This window comes from Leucoraja erinacea, chromosome 40 (genome assembly GCF_028641065.1).
Source record: "Leucoraja erinacea ecotype New England chromosome 40, Leri_hhj_1, whole genome shotgun sequence".
NCBI classification, from domain to species: domain Eukaryota; kingdom Metazoa; phylum Chordata; class Chondrichthyes; order Rajiformes; family Rajidae; genus Leucoraja; species Leucoraja erinaceus.
The window spans coordinates 3,610,237-3,629,464 of NC_073416.1; the positions used below are offsets into that span (position 1 = coordinate 3,610,237).

Consider the following 19,228-nt stretch of genomic DNA (forward strand, 5'->3'; position numbering starts at 1 on the left):
TTCCCGCACCAACAGACCTGCACGCCTTTGGAGTGTGGGAGGGAACCGGAGCACCCAGGGAAAACCCACGAGGGGAGAACGTGCAAACTCCGTGCAAGCAGCAGCCCTGGTCAGGATGGAACCCGGGTCTCTGGCGCTGTGAGGCAGCAACTCTAACGCTGCACTGATCTAACCCCTCCTGACACCAATCCAGTAGTCCCTGCGACAATCTTCTGATGGGACTTCAGACATCAGTTATGTGTGAAAGTATCACGGTGGAAGTGTTCACAGCGAAACACAGGCAAAGTCGTGGGGGTGGAGTGCTTGCTCAGGCACTTTGAGAGAGTTCCCAACAGCCCCATCTGTTTTGCACTTCAATTACACTGGTTTAAATATTTATTCAAAGTGGGATCGCAGAAACATCTCGCTGAATGTGGCATCGCATTACTAGCTGTGCAACCGAGAATGATGCCAGACCCCGGTGGCGCAGCGGGTAGAGCTGCTGCCTCCCAGCGCCCGAGACCCGGGTTCCATCCTGACCACGGGCGCTGTCTGTGCGGAGTTTGCACGTTCTCCCTGTGACCTGCGTGGGTTTTCTCCGGGTGCTCTGGTTCCCCCCCACACCCCAAAGACATGCAGGGTTTGTGTAGGACACTGCGTCTCTCCCTCCGAACCCCATCCTTCTCCCTTCTCCCATAACCCCTGACACCCGTACTAATCAGAATCTTGTCTATCTCTGCCATAAAATATCCATTGACTTGGCCTCAGTCCTAAGTGCCCGACCTCTTATTCTTAAAACTGTGACCACTGGTTCTGGACTCCATAGATTCCACAGATTCACCACCCTCTGACTAAAGAAATTCCTCCTCATCTCCTACCTAAAGGAACGTCCTTTAATTCTGAGGCTGTGCCCTCTGGTCCTAGACTCTCCCACTAGCGGAAACATCCTCTCCACATCCACTCTATCCAAGGCCTTTCACTATTCCGTACGTTTCATTTTTCACACAGAGAGTGGTGAATCTGTGGAATTCTCTGCCACAGAAGGTGGTTGAGGCCACACAGTTCATTGGCTATATTTAAGAGGGAGTTAGATGTGGCCCTTGTGGCTAAAGGGATCAGGGGGTATGGAGAGAAGGCAGGGACGGGATACTGAGTTGGATGATCAGCCATGATCATATTGAATGGTAGTGCAGGCTCGAAGGGCCGAATGGGCCTACTCCTGCACCTAATTTCTATGTTTCTATGAGGCCGTCAAACACTCATCGCACGTTAACCCAGTCGCTCCTGGATGTTGGCACCTCAGCTTTTATTGTGCCTTTAAATTCTGTAAATGGAACCTGAGAACTCTCGCTGAGATCGCTGTGAATATCTCAGCACCATTTACGATCGCACCTCAACTGAGAATCTGCAAAGCAAATGCAAATTTAGATCTGCACTGTCAGACTGGCATGCCGACACAGTGCCGCTAAAGAAACATCAAGTGTCACTACACGAGAGGAATAGATCGGGTAGACACACAGAGTCTCTTGCCCAGAGTAGTGGAATCGAGGACCAGAGGACATGGGTTCAAGGTGAAAGGCAAAAGATTTAATAGGAATCCGAGGCGTAATCTTTTTCACACAGGGTGGTGGGTGTATGGAACGAGCTGCCAGAGGAGATAGTTGAGGCTGGGACTATCACAAGTTTAAGAAACAGTCAGACAGGTACATGGATAGGACAGGTTTGGAGAGATATGGACCAAATGCAGGCTAGTAGGACTAGTGTAGCTGGGACATGTGAGACCACACCTGCAGTATTGCGTGCAGTTTTGGTCTCCAAATCTGAGGAAGGACATTATTGCCATAGAGGGAGTGCAGAAAAGGTCACCAGACTGATTCCTGGGATGTCAGGACTGTCTTATGAAGAAAGACTGGATAGACTTGGTTTATACTCTCTAGAATTTGAGATTGAGAGGGGGAAACTTACAAAATTCTTAAGGGGTTGGACAGGCTAGATGCAGGAAGATTGTTCCCGATGTTGGGGAAGTCCAGGACAAAGGGTCACAGCTTAAGGATAAGGGGGAAATCCTTTAAAACCGAGATGAGGAGAACTTTTTTCACACATAGAGTGGTGAATCTCTGGAACTCTCTGCCACAGAGGGTAGTTGAGGCCAGTTCATTGGCTATATTTAAGAGGGAGTTAGATGTGGCCCTTGTGGCCAAGGGGATCAGAGGGTATGGAGAGAAGGCAGGTACGGGATACTGAGTTGGATGATCAGCTATGATCATATTGAATGGCGGTGCAGGCTCGAAGGGCCGAATGGCCTACTCCTGCACCTTATTTCTATGTTTCTATGACATGTTGGCCGGCATGGGCGAGTTGGGCTGAAGGGCCTGTTTCCACGCTGCATCACTCTATGTCCCCATTTATCCTTACAATGGTGTTACCAGACAATAGACAATACAATAGGCGCAGGAGGAGGCCATTCGGCCCTTCGAGCCAGCACCGCCATTCAATGTGATCATGGCTGATCATTCCCAATCACTACCCCGTTCCTGCCTTCTCCCCATATCCCCTGACTCCGCTATTGTTAAGAGCCCTATCCATCTCTCTCTTGAAAGCATCCAGAGAACCTGCCTCCACCGCCCTCTGGGGCAGAGAATTCCACAGACTCACCACTCTCTGTGAGAAAAAGTGTTTTCCTCGTCTCCGTTCTAAATGGCTTACCCGTCCAGGCGTCCTGGGTTGTCCTGGAATTTCCAGGCAATGAAAATGAATCTGAGGAACGCTGCTGTTGGCAAACTGAGGAGAATTTAGGATAGATTCGTTTTAGTTTGGTTTAGTTTAGAGATACAGCGTGGAAACAGGCCGTCAGGCGCTCTGAGCCCACGCCGACCAGCGATCCCCGCACACTAGTTAGAACATAGAAACATAGAAATTAGGTGCAGGAGTAGGCCATTCGGCCCTTCGAGCCTGCACCGCCATTCAATATGATCATGGCTGATCATCCAACTCAGTATCCCATCCCTGCCTTCTCTCCATACCCTCTAATCCCCTTAGCCACAAGGGCCACATCTAACTCCCTCTTAAATATAGCCAATGAACTGGCCTCAACTACCCTCTGTGGCAGAGAGTTCCAGAGATTCACCACTCTCTGTGTGAAAAAAGTTCTTCTCATCTCGGTTTTAAAGGATTTCCCCCTTATCCTTAAGCTGTGACCCCTTGTCCTGGACTTCCCTAACATCGGGAACAATCTTCCTGCATCTAGCCTGTCCAACCCCTTAAGAATTTTGTAAGTTTCTATAAGATCCCCTCTCAATCTCCTAAATTCTAGAGAGTATAAACCAAGTCTATCCAGTCTTTCTTCATAAGACAGTCCTGACATCCCAGGAATCAGTCTGGTGAATCGTCTCTGCACTCCCTCTATGGCAATAATGTCCTTCCTCAGATTTAGAGACCAAAACTGTATGCAATACTCCAGGTGTGGTCTCACCAAGACCCTGTACAACTGCAGTAGAACCTCCCTGCTCCTATACTCAAATCCTTTGAGTATAGTTCCATCCTACACACTGGGGGACAACTTACAGAGGGCCAATTAACCTACAAACCCGCACGTCTTTGGGATGTGGGAGGAAACCGGAGCACCCGGAGGAAACGAGGAGGAATTTCTTTAGTCAGAGGGTGGTGAATCTGCGGAATTCTTTGCCACAGACGGCTGTGGAGGCCAAGTCGATGGATGTTTTTTAAGACAGAGATTGATAGATTCTTGATTAGTGCGGATGTCAGGAGTTATGGGGAGAAGACAGGAGAATGGGGGTAGGAGGGAGTCAAGTCAAGAGAGTTTATTGTCATGTGTCCCAGATAGGACAATGACATTCTTGCTTTGCTGCAGCTCAAGCGAATATAGTAGGCATAAATACAGAACAGAGGGAGAGACAGAATGGCCTAAATCTACTCCAATCTCTCATGACTCGGCTTCTACTCGCTAGAATTTAGAAGATTGAGGGGAGATCTTATAGAAACTTACAAAATTCTTAAGGGGTTGGACAGGCTAGATGCAGAAAGATTGTTCCCAATGTTGGGGGAGTCCAGAACTAGGCGTCACAGTTTAAGGATAAGGGGGAAATCCTTTAGGACCGAAATGAGAAAAACATTTTTCACACAGAGAGTGGTGAATCTGTGGAATTATCTGCCACAGAAGGTAGTTGAGGCCACAGTTCATTGGCTATATTTAAGAGGGAGTTAGATGTGGCCCTTGTGGCTAAAGGGATCAGGGGGTATGGAGAGAAGGCAGGTACAGGAGACTGAGTTGGATGATCAGCCATGATCATATTGAATGGCGGATGGTGCAGGCTCGAAGGGCCGAATGGCCTCTACTCCTGCACCTATTTTCTATGATCTTATGATGCTATGATCTCCAGAGGTGCTGCCTGTCCCGCTGAGTTACTCCAGCACTTTGCGACTATCTTCGGTGTAAACCAGCATCTGCAGTTCCTTCCCACACAAGATACTTCCATTCGCTGGGCCTGAGAAGACGACACAACCTTTGTCTAGTTAGATGCCTCGTCATAAGTATTATTGAGTCCTGTTTAAATAAACAGGCAAGGTTTTGTTCTCGTTCGTGGCAGAGTGAGATGGAGAAGCTCTGGGATGGCAGCCAAACCCTTGTTGCTTGACTGTGTAAAAGAAAAACTGGCAATGTCTATTTTTCTCTCTCTATTATAATCAGTCTCTTATTTATAGACAGCGTTATCATATTGAAGCATATTAAGCTGTTTCCTGTGATGACTTGGTCTCGGGATGGCCCTGACTCTTGTCGCCTGCCATGTTAGCACACTGTCAGACTCCTTAAACATAGAAACATAGAAACATAGACAATAGGTACAGGAGTAGGCCATTCGGCCCTTCGAGCCTGCACCACCATTCAATGTGATCATGGCTGATCATCCAACTCAGTATCCTGTACCTGCCTTCTCTCCATACCCTCTGATCCCTTTAGCCACAAGGGCCACATCTAACTTCCTCTTAAATATAGCCAATGAACCGTGGCCTAAACTACCCTCTGTGGCAGAGAATTCCAGAGATTCACCACTCTCTGTGTGAAAAATGTTTTTCCCATCTCGGTCCTAAAAGATTTCCCCTTTATCCTTAAACTGTGTGACCCCTTGTTCTGGACTTCCCCAACATCGGGAACAACCTTCCTGCATCTAGCCTGTCCAACCCCTTAAGAATTTTGTAAGTTTCTATAAGATCCCCCCTCAATCTTCTAAATTCTAGCGAGTACAAGCCGAGTCTATCCAGTCTTTCTTCATATGAAAGTCCTGACATCCCAGGAATCAGTCTGGCGAGCCTTCTCTGTACTCCCTCTATGGCAAGAATGTCCTTCCTCAGAAAAGTTGCATAAGTGGGACAGGCCCTTTATACCTGGTTATCAGGCATGTTTCAGAATGTGTTTAAGAAGGAACTGAAGACGCTGGAAAATCGAAGGTAGACAAAAGTGCTGGAGAAACTCAGCGGGTGCAGCAGCATCGATGGAGCGAAGGAAATAGGCAACGTTTCGGGCCGAAACCCTTCTTCAGACTTCGGCCCGAAACGTTGCCTATTTCCTTCGCTCCATAGATGCTGCTGCTCCCGCTGAGTTTCTCCGGCATTTTTGGCTACCTCATGTTTGAGAATGTGCCGGGAGTGAATATAGTGTTAATAGCCACTTGCCGAGAGCCTTCATAAACCATTCACCACCGGCTGCCCGCAGCCGTGTCTGATGTGGGGGGTTGGGTACAAGCTACGGTGAATGGATTAGTCAATCACTGTGAACCTCTGCTCTCTCCCAAGCCTCTCACAAACCTGGGCTCTTTCTACACATTAACCCTGTGTTGACTGGTTTAACGTGGCACTGGTTATGCTCAGATAGACACATCATCTGTCTTCAAGAGGAAGCGAGTAATTAGACCGTGAGGGGATTAATGATGGGAATACAATTAGGCCATTCGGCCCATCAAGTCTACTCCGCCATTCAATCATGGCTGTTCTATCTTTCAAGTCAAGTCAATTTTATTTCTATAGCACATTTAAAAACAACGGACAATAGACAATAGGTGCAGGAGTAGGCCATTCGGCCCTTCGAGCCAGCACCGCCATTCAATGTGATCATGGCTGATCATCCCCAATCAGTACCCCGTTCCTGCCTTCTCCCCATATCCCCTGACTCCGCTATTTTTAAGAGCCCTATCTAGCTCTCTCTTGAAAGCATCCAGAGAACCTGCCTCCACCGCCCCTGAGACAGAGAATTCCACAGACTCACAACTGTCTGTGAGAAAAAGTGTTTACATAGAAACATAGAAAATAGGTGCAGGAGTAGAGCCATTCGGCCCTTCGAGCCTGCACCGCCATTCGATATGATCATGGCTGATCATCCAACTCAGTATCCCGTACCTGCCTTCTCTCCATACCCCCTGATCCCTTTAGCCACAAGGGCCACATCTAACTCCCTCTTAAATATAACCAATGAACTGTGTGGCCTCAACTACCTTCTGTGGCAGAGAATTCCACAGATTCACCACTCTCTGTGTAAAAAATGATTTTCTCATCTTGGTCCTAAAAGACTTCCCTCTTATCCTTAAACTGTGTGACCCCCTAGTTCTGGACTTCCCCAACATCGGGAACAATCTTCCTGCATCTAGCCTGTCCAACCCCTAAATGATTTCCTCGTCTCCGTTCGAAATGGCTTAGCCTCTATTCGTAAACTGTGTGTGGCCCCTGGTTCTGGACTCCCCCACAACATCGGGAAAATGCAATATTTGCAAAACGGAAGGAGATTTTGTTCTCCGCTTCTTGCCTCCAACTCTTTGAGCGGCAATAATCTATGCAGTGGCACAAGGTGCGGGCTGGTAGATAATCCGCAAAGCACCTGGTCTCTCACCCAGGTGGAATATTTTTCCCGCTTGTTGGTTTTCACAAGAACACCCTGATCTCATCCAAATCAATCTGTCCCCTGACATGGATGGTCGGGTAAAATGGCCGACACGGTGGCGCAGCGGTAGAGTTGCTGCTTTACAGCGCTTGCAACGCCAGAGATCCTCCAGCACTACAAGATGGCGCCAGGATCCAGTTGTCAGGAACACAATATGCTGGAGTTATGCCCCTGTCCCACTTAGGAAACCTGAACGGAAACCTCTGGAGACTTTGCGCCCCACCCAAGGTTTCCGTGCGGTTCCCGGAGGTTGTAGTTGGTTGCCGGAGGTTGCAGGTAGTGGAAGCAGGTAGGGAGACAGGGTCTTGGTGAGACCCCACCTGGAGAGTTGTGTACAGTTTTGGTCTCCAAATCTGAGGAAAGACATTTTTGCCTTAGAGGGAGTACAGAGAAGGCTCACCAGACTGATTCCTGGGATGTCAGGACTTTCATATGAAGAAAGACTGGATAGACTTGGCTTGTACTCGCTAGAATTTAGAAGATTGAGGGGGGATCTTATAGAAACTTACAAAATTCTTAAGGGGTTGGACAGGTTAGATGCAGGAAGATTGTTCCTGATGTTGGGGAAGTCCAGGACCAGGAGTCACAGTTTAAGGATAAGGGGGAAATCCTTTAGGACCGAGATGAGAAAAACTTTTTTCACACAGAGAGTGGTGAATCTGTGGAACTCTCTGCCGCAGAGGGTAGTTGAGGCCACAGTTCATTGGCTATATTTAAGAGGGAGTTAGATGTGGCCCTTGTGGCAAAAGGGATCAGGGGGTATGGAGAGAAGGCAGGTACAGGATACTGAGTTGGATGATCAGCCATGATCATATTGAATGGCGGTGCAGGCTCGAAGGTCCGAATGGCCTAATCCTGCACCTATTTTCTATGTTTCTATGAGTGTGTTATATATTTATATACATATATATCACACATGTACATGCATCATATATATATATATATATAATATATATATATATATATATATATATAAGAAACTAGAGAAATATGTATGAGACTGACGAAAACCTCCGGGAACCGCACGGAAACCTTGGGATAGTCCCTGCCTCAACTACCTCCTCCGGCAGCTCGTTCCCACAAAGTTGTCCCTCGAGTTCCCATTAAATCTTCCCATTAAACCAAATTTGAGGAAGGACGTTCTTGCTATTGAGGGAGTGCAGCATAGGTTTACCAGGTTAATTCCCGGGAGGGCGGGACTGTCATATGCTGAGAGAATGCAGCAGCTGAGCTTGTACACTCTGGAGTTGATCAGGATGAGGGGATCTCATTGAAACATATAAGATTGTTAAGGGTTTGGACACGCTGGAGGCAGGAAACATGTTCCCGATGTTGGGGGAGTCCAGAACCAGGGGCCACACACACAGTTTAAGAATAAGGGGTAAGCCATTTAGAACGGAGACGAGGAAACACTTTTTCTCACAGAGAGTTGTGAGTCTGTGGAATTCTCTGCCTCAGAGGGCGGTGGAGGCCGGTTCTCTGGATGCTTTCAAGAGAGAGCTAGATAGGGCTCTTAAAGATAGCAGAGTCAGGGGATATGGGGAGAAGGCAGGAACGGGGTACTGATTGGGGATGATCAGCCACGATCACATTGAATGGCGGTGCTGGCTCGAAGGGCCGAATGGCCGACTCCTGCACCTATTGTCTATTGTCTTTCCCTTCGTTCCTAACATATTCCGTTCCTGATTCCGGTTCTGTGTGAGTGTGGTGGAACTACCTCCAACCCACACTGCTATACATGGATTCATTGCATCTCAGCCCAAAACATTCTTGGTTGCACATTCCGTTCTGGTACATTTCCCTCCAATGCTGTCTTAATCATTTCCACCAGAGTCTGTGTTTTCCCAGGGTCTCAATATAGTTCCAAGGGATTCACGTTTAATTTTGCCCAAGTATTGGCCGAGGGAAGACAGCTGATATCCCACTTAACCCTTTGGGGACTGATGCCCGATGGAAATCTCACAGACCTTTCCGAGAGGAGTCCAACGGTACCGGAACGAACCGCGTAGGCCACCGAGGAGCCGAGATATCGGCCCGCAAAGTCGGCCTCGGAAGTCGGCTATGGGAACGGATCTGCCGGCTCCGGCCGGGCTGGAGTTCCAGAGCCCCGGCCGCACGGTGCAAATTCCACCCGCTGATCGGCCGTGGAAGTCCCGATGAGGTCGAGATCGGCCGCCTCACCCGGCCAAGGCGCCACATTTTCGGGGGGACTTCCAGTGGGATGGATTTCAAGTGCCCTCTCGGAATTTGGTCCCGATTAAAGAAGGTGCCGGATCAGTTGCCGGAAAACCGGTGGTGGACCTGTACAACTAACTATAACGTTAAGGATAAATAGACAGCCCAGTGGGTAGAGTCACCATCTCACAGCGCCAGAGATCCGGGTTCGATCCTGCATTGTAAAGGATGCTGTCTGTGTGGAGTTTGCACGCTCGACCTGTGACCGCGTGGGTTTCCTCCGGGTGCTCTGGTTTCCTCCCACATCCCAAAGACGTGCGGGTTTGTAGGTTAATTGGCTTCTGTAAATTGTCCCCTAGTGTGTAGAGAGTGGATAAGAACAATTGACAATAGACAATAGGTGCAGGAGGAGGCCATTCGGCCCTTCGAGCCAGCACCGCCATTCAATGAGATCATGGCTGATCATCCCCAATCAGTAGCCCGTTCCTGCCTTCTCCCCATATCCCCTGACTCCGCTATCTTTAAGAGCCCCATCTAGCTCTCTCTTGAAAGCAAGTCAAGTCAAGTCAAGTCAAGTTTATTTGTCACATACACATACGAGATGTGCAGTGAAATGAAAGTGGCAATGCTCGCGGACTTTTGTGCAAAAGACAAACAACAAAACAACCAAACAAATTATAAACACAATCATAACACACATATTCTTTTACATAATAAATAATGGAAGGAAAAACGTTCTGTAGAGTTAGTCCCTGGTGAGATAGGCGTTTACAGTCCGAATGGCCTCTGGGAAGAAACTCCTTCTCAACCTCTCCGTTCTCACCGCATGGCAACGGAGGCGTTTGCCTGACCGTAGCGGCTGGAACAGTCCGTTGCAGGGGTGGAAGGGGTCTCCCATGATCTTGTTGGCTCTGGAGTTGCATCTCCTGATGTACAGTTCCTGCAGGGGGGTGAGTGAAGTTCCCATAGTGCGTTCGGCTGAACGCACTACTCTCTCCAGAGCCTTCTTGTCCTTGGCAGAGCAATTCCCAAACCAGATGGTAATGTTCCAGAGAACCGGCCTCCACCGCCCTCTGAGGCAGAGAATTCCACAGACTCACCACTCTCTGTGAGAAAAAGTGTTTCATCGTCTCCGTTCCAAATGGCCGACCACTTATTCTTAAACTGTGTGTGGCCCCTGGTTCTGGACTCCCCCAACATCGGGAACATGTTTCCTGTTCTAGTGTGTCCAAACCCTGAACAATCTTATATGATAATAATAAGTTATTTGTCATTCGAACATATAAATATACATTTGAATGAAATGTCATTCGTCACAGGCTGAGGTGGAAGGTGCTTAGTGCTTTATATTGATGTCAGGTGCGTGTGCATGTGTGTGTGTGTGTGTGTGTGTGTGTGTGTGTGTGTGTGTGTGTGTGTGTGTGTGTGTGTGTGGTGTGTGTGTGTGTGTGTGTGTGTGTGTGTGTGTGTGTGTGTGTGTGTGTGTGTGTGTGTGTGTGTGTGTGTGTGTGTGTGTGTGTGTGTGTGTGTGTGTGTTTAGGTGAGGTGGTGTTTTAGGTGTGTCTGTCTGTTAGTGCTGGCCTTGATGCCCTGGTACTTCATACCGAACTGCAGAGGGGCAAAGAGTCCATGGGAGGGGGTGGGAGGAGTCCTTTACAATGCTGGAGGCTTGTCGGAGGCATCTTTTGTTGAAAGTGTCCACAAAATGGATGGGAGAGGCTTCCCCGATGATATTCTCCGAATATAAATGTGTATAAATGCTGAATATTACTGTGCGGAGTTTGCACGTTCTCCCCGTGACCCTCGTGGGTTTTCTGCGGGTGCTCCGGTTTCCTCCCACACTCCCAAAGACGTGCGGGTTTGTATGTTAATTGGCTTTTGTAAATTGTCCCCAGCGCGTGTAGAATGGCGTTCAGGGCCTGTCCAAACTTGGGCGTCTTTTGCGTGTCACGCCGATGGCACGCGAAGATTTTGCACGTCCCAAAAATCCTGGGGCGCCGCGAGCGACTGCGCGTCACTGCCTACGTCACCACGCGCCATCACGTGTCGAGACGCGGAAATGATGTGGCGGAAATGGCGCGCAAATGACGCCCGTGTGGGACAGGCCCTTCAAGGCCCCTGAGTGTGCGGGGAATCGCTGGCCGGCGCGGACTCGCTGAGGCCGGCGTGGCCCGTTTCTGCGCTGTGTCTCTCAGCTCCAAACTCCGCCATTCCACACTCTGTCTGCAGTTGGACGAGCAAATGGCCAGCGTCAGCGAAGCGAATAATCAGTGCCAGAGGTCAGGAACGCGGCCAGCTTGAGACTCACGAGCTTCTGTTCCTGTGGGGCAAACAGCCCACAGACAGGCAGAGGGATCTATCAGTTCCCTCCTCCGTTCCCCATGTCCCAAACCAATTCTTATCCTTCAGGGCTTCCCGTCTGTCCCATCTAATATTCCAACCACATTACTGGTGGATTGACCTATGACACACGCTGTTAATATGTCAGCCTGCATCCTGATGGCATGAACATTGAATTCTCCCAGTTTTGCTAGCCCTTGCTGTCTCCTCCCCTTCTTTAACCCTCGAGCTGTCTCCTCCCATCCGCCCGCCCTCGGGCTCCTCCTCCTCCCTTTTTCCTTCCTTCTATCCCCCCCCCCCCCCCACCCCCTATCAGTCTGAAGAAGGGTTTCGGCCCGAAACGTCACCTATTTCCTTCGCTCCATAGATGCTGCTGCACCCGCTGAGTTTCTCCAGTATTTTTGTGTACCTTCGATTTTCCCGCATCTGCAGTTCCTTCTTGAACACTGTTAATATGTCAGTTGAGTTTATTGTCACGTGTGCCGAGGTACAGTGAAAAGCTTTTGTTGCGTGCTAACTAGTCAGCAGAAAGACAATACATGATTACAATCGAGCCGTCCACAGTGTACAGATACAGGATAAAGGGAATAACGTTTAGTGCAAGGTAAAGCCAGCAAAGTCCGATTAAAGATAGTCCGAGGGTCACCAATGAGGTAGATAGTAGTTCAGCACCGCTCTCTGGTTGTGGTAGGATGGTTCAGCTGCCTGATAAACTCTGGGAAGAAACTGCCCCTGAATCTGGAGTAGGAAGACAACATTTCTGGAGAAACTCAGCGGGTGAGGCAGCATCAATGGAGCAAAAGGAAATAGGCAACGTTTCGGGCCGAAACCCTTCTTCAGAATCATGGAGGTGTGCGTGCGTTTTCACACTTCTCTACCTCTTGCCCGATGGGAGAGGGGAGAAGAGGGAGTGGCCGGGGGTGCGACTGGTCCTTGATTGTGCTGCTGGCCTTGCCGAGGCAGCGTGAGGTGTGCAGCTCAGTTGAGTTTATTGTCACGTGTACCGAGGTACAGTGAAAAGCTTTTGTTGCGTGCTAACCAGTCAGCGGAAAGACAATACGTGATTACAATCGAGCCGTCCACAGTGTACAGATACATGATAAAGGGAATAACGTTTAGTGCAAGGTAAAGCCAGCAAAGTCCTATCAAGGATAGCCCAAGGGTCATCAAAAAGAGGTAGATCGTAGTTGGATTGTGTGGCCAGCTACACTGTTGATTCACGCTATACATGTGTGTAGGAAGGAACTGCAGATGCTGGTTTCAACCGAAGAAAGACTCAAAATGCTGGAGTAACTCAGCGGGACAGGCAGCATCTCTGGAGAGAAGGAATGGGTGACGTTTCGGCTTCCGAAACATCACCCATTCCTTCTCTCCAGAGATGCTGCCTGTCCCGCTGAGTTACTCCAGCACTTTGCGTCCATCCCTGCCATTCACAATGCCGCTCTTAGATGTAGCTCTGAGGGCTAACGGAATCAAGGAATATGGGGGAGAAGGCAGGAACGGGGTACTGATTGGGGATGATCAGCCGTGATCACATAGAATGGCGGCGCTGGCTCGAAGGGCCGAATGGCCAACTCCTGCACCTATTTTTCCATGTTGCTATGTATGTTCTCTCTCTAGGAACGGCGTTCCCAAATTGAAACTGGTTTAGCAGGAAGTGTAAACTGAATGGGGGGGGGGGGGGGAGGCCTCTAGCTTTGACTTGGGCCTCCCATTCTCCCAAAGGGAATTCCTCCGATAGACATTCCCTCTCCCGACATCTGTTTATATCACGATCAAAAATGTTGTTACTCGAGAACTGCTCCCTTTATTTTGCGTCCAAACGTCAGGAGTCTTTGTTTAGTTTTCTCTGTCAGGCTCTTCTGGTGAAGTTGCAGAGGCCTGGCCTTAAGGCTCGCAGCAATCTGTCTGCCTTTGCCTCGCTGGCCCAGCCGGTTGGCACACTGCCAGGAGGAGATGCATCAGCTTTTCTTTACACACAGCCCACGGTGGCCCCAAGATTCGGACCTCGGCTTTTCACCCAGGGCCAACGCTGCACTGTTTATTTCACAGACAGTAGACACTAGGTGCAGGAGTAGAGGCCATTCGGCCCTTCCAGCCAGCACCGCCATTCAATGTGATCATGGCTGATCATCCCCAATCAGTACCCCGTTCCTGCCTTCTCCCCTGACTCTACCCTGAATCTTTAAGAGCCCTATCTAGCTCTCTCTTGAAAGCATCCGGAGAACCGGCCTCCACCGCCCTCTGAGGCCGAGAATTCCACAGACTCACCACTCTCACACTGTGAGAAAAAGTGTTTCATCAAGTCTACTCCGCCATGGCTGATCTATCTCTCCCTCCGAACCCCATTCTCCTGCCTTCTCCCCACAACCCCTGACACCCGCACTAATCAAGAATCTATGTATCTCTGCCTTACAAATATCCACTGACTTGTGGCCTCCACAGCCGTCTGTGGCAATGAATCCCACAGATTCACCACCCTCTGACTAAAGAAATTCCTCCTCATCTCCTATCTAAAGGAACGTCCTTTAATTCTGAGGCTGTGCCCTCTGGTCCTAGACTCTCCCACTAGTGGAAACATCCTCTCCACATCCACTCTATCCAAGGCCTCCACTGTGGGATTGTTTAAAAAGAATACCCAAGCCTTGGTTTAACACGCGTCAGTGCGATAAGCCTTTGGAAGATTCACCACTGGCAACTTGCCTTTATACAATCCTCGACTAAAACAAAGTGTAACTGTAATGTGCACTGCGCCATGGTACATTGTCAGGAAGGAACTGCAGATGCTGGTTTAAGCCGAAGACAGACACACAAAAAGCTGGAGTAACTGTTCGATCTCGCTCTCTGCTTCAAGACCAAGGCCGTCTGTCGCCATCTGGTGGCAGAGCAGAGCCTTGATTGTAAATAAACCAACATGGTCCAAGCGCACGTCACGCTCATAGGAGCAGAATTAGACCATTCGGCCCATCAAGTCTACTCCACCATTCAATGATGACTGATCTATCTCTCCCTCCAAACCCCGTTTCACAGAGTGCTGGAGTAACTCAGCGGGTCAGGCAGCATCTATGGAGAACATGGATAGGTGACGTTTCACAGAGTGCTGGAGTAACTCAGCGGGTCAGGCAGCATCTATGGAGAGAAAAGGCAACGTTTCGGGCTGAAATAGGGTGAAACGTTGCCTACAGAGGTGCGGGACGTTGCCTAACTCAGAAGGGGCAGGCAGCATAGATCTGTGGAGTCTAATCTGTGGGAAATAGGATAACGTTTCGGGCTGAAACTCCGGGTCAGGGCATCTGTTTCGGAACATGGAAACGTGCTGCCTCAGGCAGCATTTGGAGAACATGGATAAGGATGTTTCGGCCCGAAACGTCAGGCAGCATCTGTGGAGAACATGGATAGGTGACGTTTCACAGAGTGCTGGAGTAACTCAGCGGGTCAGGCAGCATCTGTGGAGAACATGGATAGGTGACGTTTCACAGAGTGCTGGAGTAACTCAGCGGGTCAGGCAGCATCTGTGGAGAACATGGATAGGTGACGTTTCACAGAGTGCTGGAGTAACTCAGCGGGTCAGGCAGCATCTGTGGAGAACATGGATAGGTGACGTTTCACAGAGTGCTGGAGTAACTCAGCGGGTCAGGCAGCATCTGTGGAGAACATGGATAGGTGACGTTTCACAGAGTGCTGGAGTAACTCAGCGGGTCAGGCAGCATCTGTGGAGAACATGGATAGGTGATGTTTCACAGAGTGCTGGAGTAACTCAGCGGGTCAGGCAGCATCTGTAGAGAACATGGATAGGTGACGTTTCACAGAGTGCTGGAGTAACTCAGCGGGTCAGGCGGCATCTGTGGTGAATGGGGATGGCTGACGTTTCCGGTCGGTCTGCAGAAGTGACTACGGGTGCTGTCAGTACGGAGTTTGTACGTTCTCCCCGTGACCTGTGTGGGTTTTCTCCGGGTGCTCCGGTTTCCTCCCACACTACAAAGACGTGCAGGTCTGTAGGTTAATTGGCTTGGTGTAAATAAGCGAGTTCGGTATTCCGAAAAACGCAAGGAATCATGGGATTTGTCAAAGGTCACTCGCTATAAAGAAGAATCGAACAGAGTGCTGTAGATACAGTGAGTGTAGTTTGGGTCAGATTTTTTTTGTCTTTTTTCAAGTTTGTAGTTGTCAGGGGGCTGATAGAGGGGGGAGAGTTGCTGCCTCACAGCACCAGAGACCCAGGTTCAATCCTGACTACGGGTGCTGTCTGTACGGAGTTTGTACATTCTCCCTGTGACCTGTGTGGGTTTTCTCCGGGTGCTCTGGTTTTCATCCCACACTCTAAAGACGCACGATTTGCAGGTTGATTGACATCGGTAATAAGGTCAATCGTCCTAGAGTGTAGACTAGTGCTAGTGTACGGGGCGGACAAAATGCTGGAGGAACTCAGCGGGTGAGGCATTTCTGTCTCACCTTCGATTTTTCCAGCATTTTTGTCCACCGTCGATTTTTCCAGCATCTGCAGTTCCTTCTTACACAACTAGTGTACGGGGTGATCATTGGCTGGCATGGACTTGGTGGGTCGAAGGGCCTGTTTCCACACTGTATCTCTTAAAGTAACGTCTAAAAAAAAATGAAGTCCTAACTTCAGTAATTAAATACTGCAAATTGGTCATCATAAGAACAGTATGGGCAAATTCAAACTCATGGTAGTTTGGCTATTAATTGATCAGAAGTGTTTAAAACTGTTCATAGAAACATAGAAATTAGGTGCAGGAGTAGGCCATTCGGCCCTTCGAGCCTGCACCGCCATTCAATATGATCATGGCTGATCATCCAACTCAGTATCCCGTACCTGCCTTCTCTCCATACCCTCTGATCCACTTAGCCACAAGGGCCACATCTAACTCCCTCTTAAATATAGCCAATGAACTGTGGCCTCAACTACCCTCTGCGGCAGAGAGTTCCAGAGATTCACCACTCTCTGTGTGTGAAAAAAGTTCTTCTCATCTCGTTCCATTCAGAAAGGCCCAACACTCCTTCAACAATGTAATTACCAACAAATGTATTCCTCCTGAATTTAGAACATAGAATAATAACAAGAGATAGACACAAAAAGCTGGAGTAACTCACTTCCTGCTCGTGACTTGCAGGCAGCATCTCTGGAGAGAAGGAATGGGTGATGTTTTGGGTCGAGACCCTTCTTCAGACTGGTTAGGGATAAGGGAAATGAGAGATATAGATGGTGATGTGGAGAGATAAAGAATAATGATAACAACATTTAAAAGAAGAATATTATAAATGAGAATAACAACAACGCAGGAACAGGCCCTTTGGCCCACAATGTCTGCGCTGAACATGATGTCAAGATAAACTAATCTCCTCTGCCTGCATATGATCCATATCCATCCATTTCCAACCTATTTAAAAGCCTCTTAGATGCCACAATTATATCTGCCTCCACCACCACTCCCAGCTGCACATTCCAAGTCCCCAGAAACCTGCTCCGCACATCTCCCTTTTATCTTTCTGCCGATGTTGCAATATATATGATGAATTAACAATAGCGCAGCCGATGCACTCACCACGGCTTAGTCATATTATTGCTTGAAATGTGCTTGTCATAGGTGGGCAAAAGGGCATGTTTCCGCACTGTATCTCTTAAAGATTCAAACAAGGGGACATGACTTGAGAATTAAGGGACTGAAGTTTAGGGGTAACATGAGGGGGAACTTCTTTACTCAGAGCGTGGTAGCTGTGTGGAATGAGCTTCCAGTGAAGGTGGTGGAGGCAGGTTCGTTTTTATCATTTAAAAATAAATTGGATAGTTATATGGATGGGAAGGGAATGGAGGGTTATGGTCTGAGCGCAGGTATATGGGAGATTATGTGTTCGGCACGGACTAGAAGGGTCGAGATGGCCTGTTTCCGTGCTGTAATTGTTATATGGTTATTATATGGTTAAATTAAAGTCGAAAAAAAAATGAAGTCCTAACTGACTACAGAATCAGATATGTAAATGCAATCAAAGACTTGGTGCAGTCACAAGGTTCCCAGCTTAGTTTAATTTCAGTTGAGTTTATTGTCACGTGTACCGAGGTACAGTGAAAAGCTTTTTGTTGCGTGCTAACCAGTCAGCGGAAAGACAATGCATGATTACAATCGAGCCGTCCACAGTGTACAGATGCAGGGTAAAGGGAATAACGTTTAGTGCAAGGTAAAGCCAGCAAAGTCCGATCAAGGTACACAAAAAAGCTGGTGAAACTCAGCGGGTGCAGCAGCATCTATGGAGCGAAGGAAATAGGCAACGTTTCGGGCCGAAACCCGGAAGGGTTTCGGCCCGAAACGTTACCTATTTCCTTCAGAGTTTCGGCCCGAAACGTTGCCTATTTCCTTCAGAGTTTCGGTCCGAAACGTTGCCTATTTCCTTCAGAGTTTCGGCCCAAAACGTTGCCTATTTCCTTCAGAGTTTCGGCCCGAAACATTGCCTATTTCCTTCAGAGTTTCAGCCCAAAACGTTGCCTATTTCCTTCAGAGTTTCGGCCCGAAACGTTGCCTATTTCCTTCAGAGTTTCGGCCCGAAACGTTGCCTATTTCATTCAGAGTTTCGGCACAAGTTCATAAGGTCATGTGATAGGAGCAGAATTAGGCCATTCAGCCCATCGAGTCTACTCCGCCGTTCAATCATGGCTGATCTATCTCTCTCTCCCAACCCCATTCTCCTGCCTTATCCCCATAACCCCTGACACCCGCACTAATCAAGAATCTATCCATCTCTGCCTTAAAAAGATCCACTGACTTGTGGCCTCCACAGCCGTCTGTGGCAAAGAATTCCACAGATTCACCACCCTCTGGCTAAATAAATGTCTCCTCATCTCCTTCCCAGAGGTACGTCCTTTAATTCTGAGGCTGTGGCCTCTAGTCCTAGACTCTCCCACTAGTGGAAACATCCTCCCCACATCCACCCTATCCAGGCCTTTCGCTGTTCTGTAAGTTTCAATGAGGCCCCCTCTCATCCCCCCACGAACCTCCAGCGAGTGCATGCCCAGTGGCTCCACCTTGTGGTGTAAAGTGAGCTTGACGGCCGCTGCCCACCGTGTGCTTGCAGAGTCGTACGCGGTGCGTTGCAGCGATGGCAGCATCTCCACCTCGGTGGCCTCCGCGCAGCCCCAGCCGTCGACCAGCTCGGCGCCCAGCTCGCCGGGCTCCAAGCGCTCGGTCAGCACGCTGAAGAAGTGGCTGACCAGCCCGGTGCGCAAGTTGAGCGGCGGCGGCGCCAACCGGCGCGTGAAGAAGCTGGAGTGCAAGGCCAGGAAAGAGGAGCGTCGGAGGAGCGCGGACAGCCAGCGCAGGAGCATCGACCTGGGCATCGTCAACAGGGGCAGCGATGCCCACGACATGGTGAGTGCCCACCGACCCGCACGCTAACACCATCCCACACACACACTAGCACAATCTACACTTACACCAAGCCAATGAACCTACTAACCTGCACGCCCTTGCAGTGTGGGGGAAAACGAAGATCTCGGCCAAAACCCACGCAGGTCGCAGGGGGAGAACGTGCAAACTCCGCAAGGAACCGAGTCGCATATTTACGATTCTGATGACAGGCGGAGATGCACGAGTCTCCCGAACAAAGTTTAGTTTTAGAGATACAGCGCGGAAACAGGCCCTACGGGTCCGCGCCGACCCTAGTCCCATATACCTGCGCTCAGACCATAACCCTCCATTCCCTTCCCATCCACATACCTATCCAAGACTGACACTGACTAGTTCATATCTACGGGACAAGTCGTCCTTCAAACAG

At 49.2% G+C, this 19,228-nt stretch overlaps 1 protein-coding gene across 1 annotated transcript in view; it reads left to right on the plus strand.

Moving 5' to 3' along the window:
- The window catches only part of LOC129714626 (rho guanine nucleotide exchange factor 25-like), a 105,784-nt gene that overhangs the window by 39,074 nt on the left and 47,482 nt on the right, over positions 1 to 19,228 (plus strand). The window contains exon 3 of the mRNA XM_055664322.1: positions 18,530 to 18,822. Coding sequence (XP_055520297.1) covers positions 18,530 to 18,822 — 293 coding nt within the window. The remainder of the gene's footprint in view (positions 1 to 18,529; positions 18,823 to 19,228) is intronic.